Raw genomic sequence first — 17,027 nt, forward strand, 5'->3', positions numbered from 1 at the left:
GTCAATTGTTGACGGACGGAAAGACGCCACGGTATGGCATAATATCTTACCTTGGTCCTTTGGACCAGGTGAGCTAATAATAAATGAACAACACTTACCTGAAGGCTCGTATTTTTTGCGGTCATCATTATTCTCGCCATCTTTTTCAACGCTTCCATAGTTTGGTTCCGGATACTCGGTTGTCAAAAAACTTGATTCCATTGTGATTGTTGTAACAAGACAACTGAAAGATGAAAGGCTCTGATAAATTGAGTCTGATATTTGAAGTCAACATTTGAACATTATTTTACACTGATAACCAATGTTAAACCTTTTTGTTAAAAGTCATTCTAGAAGTGCAATTGTATAATGATAGGGAATATTGCTATATCAGGCTACTTACATAGTATAGGTATAATAGAGAAGTCCTGCACGTTTACGGATGTGTAACTGTTGGACAACAGAAAAAAAACTGTACGCAAGTGTTGAACAATAAGGTATTTATGATATACATCTGTGACACAGAATATAAGAATGATGACAATGCTTACATTCTGTGACTTTCAATAATTAAATATATTGTTTGAACATATTATTTCATATCTCTCTGCATCATACAAAATCTTGTTTGAAGATGTCAACGAGTAAATGTTTGACATATATGTATGTAGGTCATATCCGGTTCTTTAATATATCTATACTTTTAAAAAACAATTTTCACTGTATAATGATATTTTATAAATATATTGAGATACATTAGAGTAAGGTAAATATTACTTACATGTATATAAAGATGATTCCTGAAAGTAAATGTTGTTATATTAGCGGTACTGTTTTACGGGCACGGTAGACGAGGCGTCACCGGCTTAGTGCGGACATCCGTAGTGAATGTACGCAGATTGAACACAGGGACTAGTTGGTACATTTTTAAGTGTATACATATACAGGCGGTATGTCGATGCTTAGCAAAAAGAGGGGATTATGATTATTGATGTCGTAATCAGAGATTAAACACTTAATTTGCAGGGTGATAAAAACGTCTATGTCGTGGATGGTGAAAAACAAAGTGTAAGACATGGTCTACATTCCCCGCATTTTAGTAATTTACTTGCGGCAAATATCTCCAATGCGTTATGGTGTCATTTATATTTAAGGTATATTAATTTTTTCATCAACGATATCTACGTTTATATTTATATAACGTATCTGTTTATATCCATCTATCTCTGTTTCAAACAGGACGATTTTTAATATATGTAAAGATGAATACTAATCTCTGTTTTATAGTGTACAGTACAGGAAGTACCATCTATAGCTTTCTCTGTGTTTAGCGCCCTGGCAACAACCAGGGTCGTACGAGGACATGTTATACACATGTCAATGTCGTTAACGTGGACTTTGACACAGGAACAATTACATCGGGGATATTTTATGATTGAAGTTTTTTTTTGCTTTTGTATACCATTTTGATTAATATGATGCTAACACTTTTGTAAAATGTTATTACCGTATTAATTGAAAAAAAATCAGTACGGAAACAGATCTTCAGCTATTCAATATTAGCAATGATATATTTAGCTTATTTCAACGTTAGTGAAATATTGTTTAAACTAGTGCCGTCAGAATAAAACCTGACCTGTCGGTATCCTCCCTTAATCTCTTTACCTAACTGCCTTAACAAAATTCGCCCTCTCATAAGCGACTTTCTTCTTTCTCATCAGCTTTTGTAAGTTAATGAATATCTCTTTGCATACATCTGCCAATTTATATTATATTTCCTTCTTTTGCCGTTAAATCAGTATCTCCCCTTGATCCGTTCTCGCCTATTATCTACAAGCCTTTTTGGTAAGAACATTTGATGTTGCTATAAAAAAGCGCTATGCGTGTAATACTGTGAATGGAACACTTATTAATTTTGATTATTAGAACCACAATTATAATACATCAACACATCAATAGCTGACTTACATGTCTTATTTTCCCTGTTATTACTTGTCGAAACAGGGCGAATATCCTTGCATTACCAGCCTTTCAGGAGTATAAATACCCCCTCTCTGTTGTCTCCTCCGTTGGTATTGCTGATGGTGTATCAATTTCTGATGTTACTTTCTCGCCTGGATATACGCAGTATATTAAAAAAAGTTCCACTGAATATCAAAGATACAGGCGCAGTACACTCTAAGTATCCATATCGAATCTTATATATGCTAAACCAAGAATGTATGCAGGTGTAACAATAATTTCTGTACCATTTCTAATAAACAACAAGGTATGATAGCTACATTTGGAATTTGCTGTTATAGTCACCATTCCAGTCAAAAGTCCTTAATATTTACATTGATTTTCCATACATCATCTATAATAAATCTTATAAACGTTATCAAGGAATTTCTGTTACATCAAATATACTGCATGCTTTATCACCGGTAATAAAACAAAACTGCATGAACAAAAATAAAATAACATTTCATAGAAACAGCAATCAATGACCTTAGCTGTTGGTAGGACGTTTAACAATTCAAACCCAAACCCAATACGCAAAAGTTATTCCAATATTTAGCAATATTTCACAAATTTTTAGGAAATAATTTTTTTACGGCACATAATTTATTTTTATTATGATAAAAAGGAAAATATTTCAAAAACTATTTTGCAATAACATCAACTTTTTATTACATTTTTAACGGCTAATCAACATTCAAGATCACTCGGGCCAATAAATGATGGGTAAAAATCGTATTAAGCTAAACACAGCTGGTTAAATGCAACATTGATTGTAACAAATTCCACATGTAATTCAATACATGTGTTAACGGGAGAGTATACATCAATTTTTCATTTTTATTTAATTAATTACAAACCTTTACACAGCGTCAGAGGTAATAACTTCACGGTAATATACAATCATATTTTAGTGCTTAGAATGTCTTTATGTTCAATCCATATTGTTTCAATGCTCTAGACGATCTAATAGGAACGGTTTAACTTTAACCGAATAATTATCTTAATGAAAACTATCTGAAAAAAAAGGTATATTTTGCCTAATGTGAATTTTTAAAACGCAACAAACGTAACGATACAAACCAAATGGATATATGCAACATTGTCATTTTTTACATGCAGACAAGCGATGCGGAGTATATTTCGCAAGGTGCATTTACAGTTACATGTACCATTTAATGCAGGCAAAAATTGAAGCAAGCTAACTTTTAAACCTATACTAACTAATGCGAATGCTTCACCCGTTAAGCTGATGACATGCCAACCACACCTAAAGAAGAACTCTTTGCGATTTTGCAGCATATATTTAAATCGTGTACATTTAATATCACTAATATCACCCCATTAGTCCTTTTCTCCACTGAGGGACATACGGAAAAGAAGGTCTATGTGTTCGCTGGGGGATCTTGGTAAACGGGATTCGACGTTGTCGTCGAAAATATCATCGTCTTCATCGGTATTCAATATTGGCTCGCTAACCAAAGCATCAGTTTCCTCCTCGGAATGTGTATGGGAAACTTTATCATCCAGGTCGACCGAAGCGTTCGGATGACCTATATTAAGATTGTTCGCCTCGTTTTCACTCAGTAGTATTGTTCGTCGTACTACAACGGGTTGTGTGTCATCCATATTATCCAATGTTTCACGTGACGCGTCGATAAAAGGTAGATTCCAACTGACGTCATCACGCGTGCCTGGCACGAACTGGTCACTCTGGGAAACAAAATTGCCTTGTGAAATATTCAAAAGAACATTGTCTTGTTTCATGCTGGTTCTAGCCGGTTTTTTTGGAGTTGGTGTCTTGGCTGGAGACGGAGGTGTCTGTGAATAATCAGCGATCGCCCCGTTACCGGTTTTTGTATACGGCTTAATCATCATCAGACTTACTTTCTGGTAGCTTCGATTTCTTCTATACCTGTTGAATAAATAAGTAAAGCATTTAGCTTTAAACAATGTGAATATTGTGTGTGATTAGCAGCAAACCTGTTCACTAACCAAACAAATATTTGTGCATTACGTTACTCCCGACTTTTGCGACAGGTTCATCTGTTAGACAGAAGGATATGGATTTTCTACCTGAGGGATCGCAAAATTTAGTGAAACCCAATGATTTTGGCGAGGCTTTTACTACATTCTATTATCCCCAGATTAGAATATCAATATTCTTAATACCCACACCTGAAACAGTATCTACCTCCGCTTTCACCAAATTGGGGGATATAAATTTAGGTGTGTCTGTCTGTTTTCGTTTCTGTGCAATAACTGCAAAAAATATTTACGGATTTTCTTCAAACTTGATAACAAGACCAAATGCCGCAAGGGCTGGGCCAAGTGTTATTGCCACTATCACCGGACGTTAGGGCCCTTAATTAACGACAACGTTTGTTTTCTGCTAAATTCCATGCAATATCAAATACTACCCGATTTTTATCAAATTTAGTGACAAAGTTATCGTCCCTTGATTGATGAGAAACATTATTACTTCTCGTTAAAAACTACAAACAAATGGAACAGGATTCAATGTACATGTAATAAGGGATCAGCCAAAAATGTGATAGGATTTGGTAATGGCAGAGGAGAAAAAAGTCTTACAAAATCGGTTACGTTATCCGGTTATACATGTTCAATAAACCATCTAACTTATGTAAAAGCCTTTTCTTTTTTCTTTCGAGGTTTAAGCAATACATTATGGCTCAACATAATTTATCATTCTGTCGGGCTATAATGACATGTCTACTCCTAATTTCGAAATTATTTCCCTACAATATGTCAGAAAAGCGGGGGAAGATATCACGAATTCGTATGTTCTCCCTCATATCTGGCTTTTCAAAACTTTGCTCTATTTTGCATTCCATCATTTCCGCAGTTTTGAAAACTCTTAATTCAGGAACATTTTGTTTCCCAAGAAAACTGTTCAGGGAAATTTTACCTTCTCGGAAATAGGAATCTTGGGTTGCGTAAACATTTGGCTTGGCTGTCATGCAATTTAACTTAATGTATGAGTTGATTGCATCGAATAGACTAGTATAATACATCTAGGGATGACGGGCATTACTGTTTTGACAAGATGTAAGTAAATATTATGATATAGGTATTTCCGAAGATGATAAAATGATAGTATTTATCTTCTGTAAACATAACATTTCTTTTTAACATCTGAATTGGTTCAATATCCTTGATATTATATTTTGTTGTTCAAATGTTTAAGTCTACTTAAACTCAAAAAACAACAAAGCACTCACCTCCCTTGCCTGAAAATGTTATCAACACAGTAAATAAAGAGCGTAAATACCTTTTATAAGCCATTGCCACGAGGATAATAGCTACTATTAGAATCACCACCAACGCTATCAAGATAAAAAGGAGTCCTGCAAAGAGAAGGCAATTACAACTGATATGTTTGTAATCAATTCATCTTTACTGCATTGTCCAAAATTTGTTACATGGATGTAAGTCAGAGTAAATATAATGAAAATCATTTTGTTTCATGTCATCTTGTTGCTGTTTAAACGTTTTCAAAAAATATAAAAAGAAATTCAATGAATGCCGGAATAGACAAACACGAACTGCTAACACTTCAAAATGAGACACCGGATTTGTGTTAAGTATGAATAAATTTGTAATGTAATTATAGCCACTTCTTTACTTATACGTGTTCCAATTAGTAAACACGTTTCCAATATCATGAAAAGGAATATACAATGTTTCAAATATTTAATAGGAATATATTGTTATAGTATGAAATTGTGTGTACACGATCAATGCTCAAAAGGGCTTAAAGAGAAAATTGGGTATCATTTATCGTGTAACCATGCTTTTTCTGGATATGTTCACATTTACACTTAAGTTGCCTTTATATTTTACATGCGGCAATCGTTCTTCAACTTTTTCTTAAAAATCTCTTCTTGTCATAAACGGCTTTGTTGCTTTTGACCAAATTTGGCCTGAAGTATCCGTTAATAACTTGGGATCAATTTGTTATGATATCTATATGACTATTAGGTAAAACGTACTTTTGTATGATGCCTATCACTTTAAATCAAAATACTTTGCTATGGTTGATTTTGTTGTTAATCGAAAAATTCCTGTATTATGTTTTTTAAGGCTTCATATCAACAACAACAAAAAAATCACACACGGGAGGGCGTCCTCACATGAACTAAGTTGTTGATAGGACGTTAAACAAATGAAACCAAACTAATCCACTTCGAGATTATAAATTTCAGATTTTCTGAAAGTGTGTTTACACCGGAATTTAATTTTACCTTTAGTAAAACTTGGTACGTAGCAGACGAGGAAAGGTAGCAGAAAAAAGCTTAATGAACATGTGCGAAAAAAAAATTAATTCTGTCTTTGGAATAGGGATATCCAATAAATAGGTTCCAGAAAAAAAGAATTTTCGAGAATTGTCATTTTGCCTTAAAAACTATATTTTGCATTGTTTTTTACGGTTATTTGAAGTGGTTACCATTTTTAGTTACAGTTTTAAAAGACATTGAAAAAATAAGTTCACATATCCTTGGCAGGTGTATTAAAATATAAAATAATTACAAATATATATATACTTTATTATAGGTAATATGTAGGGTTAACTGGCTATGTTTACATATATAATGCCTTCTGTTGCAGAATTGGGCATTTCTACTTTATACTGCTACCTGAAATAGGCATGCGAGCGATACAGCTCTCTGGTCCAATTTTTAAACAAATCAGAATTTGTTATGAGGGGTTTGCCGTTTACCTGAATGCTTGATACCTGTACCATTATCCTCTTTTTCGCCGACATTTTTCTGTGCAACATTTGCAACGTGAGGTTGTGGTAGTTTGGTCGTTACTTCTGTAGACTTCGGTGAGGTACCATCGTGGAAATCTCCGGATCCTGAAATTATCAACTCCCTTTGTAATTTCGAGATAAATTATCTATTCCTTGAAGAGAAAGTTTGAAGGGCATTTCATAACATATAATTCCGCCCTCAAAATATTTACCCAAGAGGGAAAAACATTACAAAAACTGAAATACAATCATCGCGATTTCTGCATTACTACTGAATAAATGGTCCAACATTATGCTATGAACTGATATACTAGGACAATGTCGCAAGCTCAAATGAATGTTTATCAAATATATCATGAAAAAGTAACATGAACATTACATTTATGTAATCATATGAAAAGTATACGAATCAATTTACAATATGAAAATCATCCGTGTCAAGCGTTACCAAGCTTTACTGATGAGCCATAATAATACACATGCTTACCTGGTAACACTGCTTTCGAAGAATTAGTTGTTTGAACAACAGGAGTCGTCTCTGTGGTCTCTTCCGTTAAAACTACCAGTAATGTTTCTGTTGTGAGCGTTTGCGTTGTCGGCATCTCCGTTGTAGGCGGTTCTGTTGCAGGCAATTCTGTTGTAGGCACTTCCGTTGTATGCGTTTCGGTTGTAGGCAATTCCGTTGTATGCGTTTCGGTTGTAGGCAATTCCGTTGTAGGCGTTTCGGTTGTAGGTATTTCAGTTGTAGGTGTTTCACTTGTGGGCACTTCTGTTGAAGGTATTGCTGTTGTATACTCTTCAGTTATCGTATCAGTTGAAGACATTTCGGATGTACGCGCCTCAGTTGTAGGTATTTCTGAAGTCAGTGATTTGGATGTTAGTAATTGATTCCCGGCATTTTTGTTATGATACAAATGCATCGTACCCTAATGTCCTTCCTGGGTCTGTACGGTGTAGGGGTATCTCTATTGTTAAACTACATTGGTTTTAAATTGATTAGTCATACGCTAAACTATATCTTTCGCTCCAATTGCGATACGGAAAGTATCGATTGTAGTTGTTGAAGATAAAACGATCTGGGAAAACTTTATAACTTCGTAACAAAAAGTTTTGAAGACGACACATGCTGTTACAATTAAAGATATTCATAAGGCTAAAATCATGTATACGAATGTAAACTTTGTCGATTATTTTGGACCAGTGGGATAATATTCGACGTTATGATGCAAAATCATTTACTGATATGTGTTAGGTAAACGTTCGTTACATTAATGGTTAGTTTATAAAAACGTACAGGCAAGGTTGTGATATGTGATACAGTTCAATCGATCATTAAATAACATTGTACTGTGGTGTTTGTGATTGTGTGGTTAGTACTGTTAGTCGTATATCATTCAACTAACAACTTGAACATAGCATTATTATCATCAAACAATCTTTACCATTCCTTATGAAGAGGATATCCAGATGATTTGTCACGGTTTATAAAAAACAACAATTTTTATCTAATCCACTTTATATTGTACGGGCATTATGTCTAAAAATATAACAAATGAAAGGTTTAAATAAAAAGACAGAAAATAAAATTAAAAAAAACCCCAGATGTTGTTAAAACTATAAAATATCCAATCTAACGAGATCAAGTTAATATCATATCAGTATAACAGGTTAATATGTTTTTGGAAATTTAGGTGACGACTCAATCAAAAATATTCTAAATTCCTATATGACACTTAATTTCATCAGGTATATAACTTTCAGTGATAAACGCATGTTATATAGCACACACCTTGTATGAATTAACCTATTGTAATATATAAGACAAGGAACTCTAACGTGTAAACATTTATCGTGTTAACATTTATCATACTTAAAACATCTGCATAATTAACTAAAGATATGTTATTTTAACATCAATGAGATAGCAAAATATTTACAAGGAAGCTTATACTAAACTCCTAAGAATAGTTTTAAAACACAATGATGCTAAGCTAACAACGATACATACATGACTGGCATAATGACTTTTCCCACTGTTTGGTGTTGTCATATTGTACCTACCCTTCATACAAACAGTCTTCCGTTTATGCATGCAAAGATTGTACGATTCCTCCAGTATATTGCCGTTTACAGTAATTGAATGACATGACGTGGGATTACCGGTGACGTCATCTAAGAGAGAGAGAAAACACATGTCTACGTATATCTCAAAAGGTAATGCTGAACGCTTATGTATTGCATCTTACAAAAATATAAAGAGGAATCCTGCTGAACACCATCGAAATTTTCTTTTCTTTTCTCCTCTGTTCCTCTTGTTATAGACACTGACAAAAATTCTGTGCTTAAGTAATATAAACCCAATATTGAACATGTACAAATATAACGAAAAAGAAGGAACCATACATGAGATAATGGAAATATTCTTAGAAATGGTGATTAAAAACTCCATTTGTGAAATGCATACATGACCGCCTCTCATCCGTTTTGTTTTCCTAGACCAAGGGAATCCTGCATTTGAAATTTAACAAAGATCTATTGAATATTGAGAATTAGCGGTAAGAATCTTTCAGTCATTTTGTTTTCAGATCAAAATTGAACCTAAGCATGGAAATTGATAAAAATAATTCGAGTACGTTGTCAACGGACAGAGGGACTGACCCAGTACGTTGTATAAAATTGACCAATCAACTTACAAAACAGCTTTTCAATCATGTAGATAATGGGGTAGTTTGATGTTCCCGATGAACACGTTGAAAATGCTGGTTTAAAACCATACACGTCCTCATATATTACCTTTCCGATATGTAAAAATTATTTGAAATACGAATACTAAATATTGATTTTCGTACCTGTGGTTATAGAGAGTTCGGCAGTTGCTCTGAACAATCCAACCCAACTTTCTGATCCTTCTGGTATTAAATCTTTGGTTAGAACACCCAGTGCATTAGAGCCGTCAATGTACGCCATGTCATTCCCACTTGAAATGCAATAACGCTGAGCCTCGTACCATGTCATGTTTTGCGCTTTATAAAGGAATATTTCACTGTTATAATCCGATGCATTGTGCTTGTCTGAAATAAATATACGAAATAGGTAAACAATCAGGTACAAAAGAAAAAGGTGATTCGGAATAACAACAGAAAATTATGTGTTAACATTTTACCGAAGATATACTTAGGAAATATTAAACAAAAGTCATGTCTGGGAAGATTTGTTCGAGTATGGCAACAAGGCAGAATATTTGATCCAATCCTTCATCGTTAACGGAAACCCTATGGGTTTGTGTTTTATAAATGACTTACAATTTCTACAAAAGAAAGTCTTTTTCTCAGTACATAGTTGGTTGGTGAACGATTCATGCTCGTCGTAATAGTCACCACCGTTGTATAATTGATCTAAATCTTCTTTGTTTAGAGTTACACAATCTCCTGTGGTGTCCTGTAAGGTCACCCGGTCCTCAGATTCGTCCACTTAAACAGTAAACAATTTTGGGTTACAGGTACAGAATAACATATTTTAAATACAGGTTAAAATCACCTCAAAAGACATCATACAGTTATTTCATCAATGACAAGTCAGTGAAGCTAGAAGTAAAAAATGTTGAAATGAAGAAGGGAAGTCCAGCAAACCAAAATGTCAAATCACATGTGAAAGTGTAGAAGGTCACGGCAAACTTCAGATTGTAGAATTCTTAAGTTATGCGGTAACGTCAACGTAGGACATCTGTGTGTTCGTAATTTAATATTAGGATCAATTCAGTATAACTGAAAATATGTCAGAAAATGCAGTTAAGGTTTGAGGTTTGCCTTGATTTATTAAAATGATATATATATATATATATTTCTTTTTACAATTATAACAATTTATATTCAGTTACATGTATAATTCTCGACGTTTCATCATATAACAAGAATTGCACGGAAGTTGTGTCGCCTGCGCAGCAAGCTAAGAGATGAATTAAAAATTAATTGTATCCATTCCAAGTGGAGTTTGTATGATTTGCCGGAAGGATTCCCATGCAATGAATGAACTTACAAATGATACAGTGCATTCCTCGTTTATGCCATGTTGCATTTGTCAGACAGAAACATGATATTAACAGGTATGTGACATTAAGAGAAACATGTTTCCAACAAAATCTAGTGCATTTCAATCTCCATAACTAAAGTAAGCTATTCAATAGTAACTGAACTTGACTTTTGACCTTTTAACATCGAACCTGAAAGCAATCCAAAGCAAGACTTCCTGTGAGAAATTTCAATTTAAAGTAACAAAGACCTTTGACCTTTGAACCTTGAAAGCAATCTAAGCGAGCACTTTTGGTAAGGAAACACTGTATAAAGTGTGAGTCTGATTGGCTAAGGAAAACTCGAGTTATCACATGGAACACACATTTTCTATTTATATTAACAGTGATCTTGATCTTTGACCTTCAAATCTGAAAAGCAATCCCAAACAACCAGTTTAATAAGGAAGCACTATACCACGTTTGAGTTTAATTGGCCCAAGGGTACTCAAGTTATTACATGGAAACCAATTTTATATTAATAGTAGCAATGACTTTGATTTTTGACCTTTGAACATGAAAAGCAATCCAAAGCAAGAAGTTTTGGTATGAAAGCACTGTATGAAGTTTGAGTTTGAATGGCCAAAGGGAACTTAAGTTATTGCACGGAAACTATTGTGCGGACGACGCCGCCGACGCCGACATAGTGATACCTATATGTCGCCATTTAAGGCGACACAAAAAGTCCGTTTCAGCACAGAAATAACTTTACTCACATTTTCGGTACACCGTCATTTTGGCTGATCCTGACTCTCCACAAATTTCGTTGGAGTTTCCGGGACAGACTGTCGTACATGGAGTCTTGGATTCTTGAGATAATTTGGCTGATGCCGGAAAACAGAAACAGGTCGTGTTCTGTGGAATGAAACATGCAAATTAGGCATTCAACTTTTGAAGGAATTTTTGCATGTAGCATTAAATACTAAAATAACATGAAAATGACAATAGATCCCAGAGAAATTTGAACGCCCAACAACGAAAGGTCTTTCTCTACTTTTGTCTCCTTCCTCTTAATAATTTTTAAGCGAGGAAACCTACATGTTAAATCTAAGAAAGATCCTTTCAGAAAGAACTTTCTTGAAATAACAATAACAAACTTCAACTGTCAAAATTCATTCAACATGGCAGAATCGAGGAACCTGTTTAATGTGACGTCATCGGAATGCAAGAGTTTCAACAATGTACAACAATGTATATTTTACATGAGCAAACTCATGAGCAAAAGATTGGGTGCGACATTAACCCACTTGAATAAAAAGAACTGTAGAATGACGGACGGACAAGCGCCAGACGAAGTGCGCTTCAAATCGTTGGCAAGTTCTAACATTTCATTGTGTAAGTTTATATGGTTTTTCACCGATTGTCGTCCTAACAATATCAAATGCCATTAAGGACGGCCTCACTTACGTATATATGGTTTGCGTTAGTATCAATAAACGTCCTATCAACATGTCATTCTAGGACGGCCTACCCTATGTAGGTACGGTTTGGTTACCTGTGGTTTAGCGTCCAGTCAACAGCCAAGGTCATTTAAGCGAAATGCATACTTTGGTGAGCGTTTGTGTCTTCTAAGACTGCGATATGTTCTTGATTGTCTCCTTGTTATTTCGACTAAATAGTGCTGAGGACAACCAACAGGATACCCAGCCAGTCACATTATACTGAAAACGGGCCAACCGATCCACTCCCTAAATTCAGGGAACAGAACCCTAGACATTCCTCACTAAAGAGTCTATCATCATATACAGTACCCAAAATAGAATTGGAAAGGTTTCCTTCCCTAATTAACCATCAAATTGATTTCGACAATTCCAATCAAACGAACCTCCAATCCGAAAAACTGCAAGCCCCCGCACTTTTGTGAACATTGAAAGACAGAGTTTGTACGTCCGAAGTCTGTCTCATTTAATGAATTCCTGTCCGTAACATCATAGCATCCTTTAAAAACAAAATCAAAAGAAAAATATTAAAACAAATATAACTACAACATATAAAGAAATGCAATTCGTTCGTAGTACATATTGCGAAGCGTGGCCATAAATATCACTATTATTATATTTTCATGTTTATGCTAGTGCCATGATGCGTTATCTAATTCTATTAAAACAACAGTACTCGCTCTTCACTTCATCGTACCCAATATCTGTATTATTCGAACAACTTAATACTCACTGGTGTCATCATCAAAACATGTACCTCAATTAAATAATAACAATTAGAACGATGATTTTCACTCCATACAGAAATAAATGAAAGTTATGCTCAATTGTTACAATACCAAACCAAAAAGACACTTTCTGAAATATGAACATGGAATTTAATGTTAAGCCTTAAGTATTACATAACCATATTGAAGTGTCGCTACAGCTGTTTGTTATTGAACAATGGCATATCAAGAATAGCATTATCATACTGAAATCTTTAATCTCTTATGTACAATGTGACAGTCTTGTGGTCAGAAGTTTATGATATATTGAAATAAAACGTGACGAGGGTTAATAACCTACTATCCAGATACCACGACTTAAAATTCAGAAATAAATACCTCTTTTAATAAGCTATCAACCTGAATAAATTGGATTCCAAATAAATCAAGCGTAACCCGATGCGAATCAATTTCTAATCAAGTATTGCTTTGACAAATTAATGACTAACTTTGTATTATCAAATTACATTACTAGTAGATTACTAGGAAATTTAAAATCAAACACGGTTTTGAAATACGATACTTCACTGAATAAAGATACGGTAAATATGTACAATATACACATGTACCTGACGTTGTTTTGTAATCTAATATTGAGTTAAAAATTATGAAAAATGTGAATTAACGGATTATCACACATTTCAATAAAGATTTTTACATTTGTCTACCTATTTAAAACTTCACTCAATAGGTGTAAACATTTCAGGCCCTCAACATCACGGACGGGGGAGACCAAGAAGTGTGTGCGTGTGCGTGTGCGTGCGTGCGTGCGTGTGTGTGTGTGTGTGTGTGTGTGTGTGCGTGCGTGCGTGTGTGTGTGTGTGTTTAATTCATTTTGGCTCCACGCAATAGGTTTTCAAAGTACTTTACTCCATATGTAATAACAAGTCACACTAGCCATCCATGATACCAATGTCAAACCACACTCATAATATCAATGCAAATTGTAGAGTAGGTCTCTTGGTAAATGAAAATACCACTAAGGAATACTAACGCTATATCTTACCAAACTTCCAATAGAATGGCGACTTTGACTGGTACTGACTCGTCCAGTAGTATTCTCCTTCCTTAAGTACTCCCTGCGATACCAGTTCGGTCTTCGGCACCACTGCAAGGTTCAGTACGTCATATCCAATGTCCGTACATCCCTGTCTTGATTCTGACCACGGAACTTCTACATTGACGGTCTTGATATCATATTCTGCCAGACCGAAACCTGTTTATAATGTAGATACGAGTTAATAAACCAATCTACAGAACTCATTTAACTGACATATTTCTAATGAAGATACGAGAATACGGCAACTGTGAACAGAAAGGGTTGTTTTCCCTTTGGGATACAAGTACAAGTACAAGTAAAACATTGTTAATATGTACAAGGCTACACACATAAGTTCAGTTGTTATAGGTTTAGTACTGTTTAGAATGTACAACGCCATTAAAACTCGTATGAATAAATAATTTGATACATTTACAAGGTTTTATGAATGCTGTCAGAATGGAAATTCATTATGATTGGGAAAGCAGACATTGTGAATGTAGTCATTTAGTGAATGTAGTCATTTAGCTTTGAGAAAAACCAGCCAGAATCGGGGCCTATTTTTAGCTCACCTGGATCAAATCGCTAGTCAAAAAGTTCTTATTGGATTTTGACCAGAAACATCCTTGGCAGAAGGGGAACAGATTTTGCATAAATGGTGGCTCTGACCCCAAAGGGGCCAAAGGGGTGGGGCCCAATAGGGGAAATAGAGGTAATCCCTTCGAATTGCTACTAGTCATCAAGTTATGAATGGATTTGAACCCAATTTGGTCAGAAACATCCTTGGGGGAAGGGAACAGATTTTGCATAAATGGTGGCTCTGACCCCAAAGGGGCCAAAGGGGTGGGGCCCAATAGGGGAAATAGAGGTAATTCCTTTAAATCGCTACTAGTCATAAAGTTATGAATGGATTGGAACCAAATTTAGTCAGAAACATCCTTGGGGGAAGGGGAACAGATTTTGCATAAATGGTGGCTCTGACCCCAAAGGAGCCAAAGGGCGGGGCCCAATAGAGGAAATAGAGTTAATTCCTTTAAATCGCTACTAGTCATGAAGTTATGAATGATTTTTAACCCAATTTGGTCAGAAACATCCTTGGGGGAAGGGGAACAGATTTTGCATAAATGGTGGCTCTGACCCCAAAGGGGCGGGGCCCAATAGAGGAAATAGAGGTAATTCCTTCAAATCGCTACTAGTCATAAAGTTATGAATGAATTCCTTTAAATCGCTACTAGTCATAAAGTTATATATGGATTGGAACCAAATTTAGTCAGAAACATCCTTGGGGATGGGGAAGAGATTTTGCATAAATGGTGGCTCTGACCCAAAGGAGCCAAAGGGCGGGGCCCAATAGAGAAAATAGAGTTAATTCCTTTAAATCGCTACTTGTCATAAAGTTATGAATGGATTTGAACCCAATTTGGTCTGAAACATCATTGGGGAAGGGGAACAGATTTTGCATAAATGGTGGCTCTGACCCCAAAGGAGCCAAAGGGCGGGGCCCAATAGGGGAAATAGAGTTAATTCCTTTAAATCACTACTAGTCATAAAGTTATGAATGGATTTTAACCCAATTTGGTCAGAAACATCCTTTGGGGAAGGGGAACAGATTTTGCATAAATGGTGGCTGACCCCAAAGGGGAAATAGAGGTAATTCCTTTAAATCGCTACTAGTCATAAAGTTATGAATGGATTTGAACCCAATTTGGTCAGAAACATCCTTTGGGGAAGGGGAACAGATTTTGCATAAATGGTGGCTCTGACCCCAACGGAGCCAAAAGGCGGGGCCCAATAGAGGAAATAGAGGTAATTCCTTCAAATCGCTACTAGTCATAAAGTTATGAATGAATTCCTTTAAATCGCTACTTGTCATAAAGTTATATATGGATTGGAACCAAATTTGGTCAGAAACATCCTTGGGGGAAGGGAAACAGATTTTGCATAAATGGTGGCTCTGACCCCAAAGGGGCCAAAGGGGTGGGGCCCAATAGGGGAAATAGAGGTAATTCCTTTAAATCGCTACTAGTCATAAAGTTATGAATGGATTGGAACCAAATTTAGTCAGAAACATCCTTGGGGGAAGGGGAACAGATTTTGCATAAATGGTGGCTCTGACCCCAAAGGAGCCAAAGGGCGGGGCCCAATAGAGGAAATAGAGTTAATTCCATTAAATCGCTACTTGTCATAATGTTATGAATGATTTTTAACCCAATTTGGTCAGAAACATCCTTGGGGGAAGGGGAACAGATTTTGCATAAATGGTGGCTCTGACCCCAAAGGGGCGGGGCCCAATAGAGGAAATAGAGGTAATTCCTTCAAATCGCTACTAGTCATAAAGTTATGAATGAATTCCTTTAAATCGCTACTAGTCATAAAGTTATATATGGATTGGAACCAAATTTAGTCAGAAACATCCTTTGGGATGGGGAAGAGATTTTGCATAAATGGTAGCTCTGACCCCAAAGGAGCCAAAGGGCGGGGCCCAATAGGGGAAATAGAGTTAATTCCTTTAAATCACTACTAGTCATAAAGTTATGAATGGATTTTAACCCAATTTGGTCAGAAACATCCTTTGGGGAAGGGGAACAGATTTTGCATAAATGGTGGCTGACCCCAAAGGGGCCCAAAGGGGAAATAGAGGTAATTCCTTTAAATCGCTACTAGTCATAAAGTTATGAATGGATTTGAACCCAATTTGGTCAGAAACATCCTTTGGTGAAGGGGAACAGATTTTTCATAAGTGGTGGCTCTGACCCCAAAGGAGCCAAAAGGCGGTGCCCAATACAGGAAATAGAGTTAATTCCTTTAAATCGCTACTAGTCATAAATTTATGAATGGATTTTAACCCAATTTGGTCAGAAACATCCTTGGGGGAAGGGGAACAGATTTTGCATAAATGGTGGCTCTGACCCCAAAGGGGCGGGGCCCAATAGAGGAAATAGAGGTAATTCCTTCAAATCGC

The 17,027-nt window shown here is 35.7% G+C and overlaps 1 protein-coding gene across 5 annotated transcripts in view; it reads right to left on the minus strand.

Annotated features, from left to right (window-relative positions):
* The window catches only part of LOC117319881, a 41,121-nt gene that overhangs the window by 2,407 nt on the left and 21,687 nt on the right, over positions 1–17,027 (minus strand). For 2 of the 5 annotated variants that reach the window (XM_033874622.1, XM_033874598.1), the window contains exons 2-13: positions 14,033–14,242; positions 12,646–12,758; positions 11,537–11,675; positions 10,057–10,224; positions 9,604–9,825; positions 8,816–8,926; positions 7,242–7,610; positions 6,722–6,859; positions 5,273–5,348; positions 761–3,895; positions 383–429; positions 99–223 (exon numbers count right to left, since the gene is read on the minus strand). In XM_033874622.1, coding sequence (XP_033730513.1) covers positions 3,325–3,895; positions 5,273–5,348; positions 6,722–6,859; positions 7,242–7,610; positions 8,816–8,926; positions 9,604–9,825; positions 10,057–10,224; positions 11,537–11,675; positions 12,646–12,758; positions 14,033–14,242 — 2,117 coding nt within the window. In that variant the 3' untranslated portion in view covers positions 99–223; positions 383–429; positions 761–3,324. The remainder of the gene's footprint in view (positions 1–98; positions 224–382; positions 430–760; positions 3,896–5,272; positions 5,349–6,721; positions 6,860–7,241; positions 7,611–8,815; positions 8,927–9,603; positions 9,826–10,056; positions 10,225–11,536; positions 11,676–12,645; positions 12,759–14,032; positions 14,243–17,027) is intronic. The other 3 variants (XM_033874605.1, XM_033874615.1, XM_033874609.1) reach the window with 3 other exon arrangements.

This window comes from Pecten maximus, chromosome 2, assembly GCF_902652985.1.
Source record: "Pecten maximus chromosome 2, xPecMax1.1, whole genome shotgun sequence".
NCBI classification, from domain to species: domain Eukaryota; kingdom Metazoa; phylum Mollusca; class Bivalvia; order Pectinida; family Pectinidae; genus Pecten; species Pecten maximus.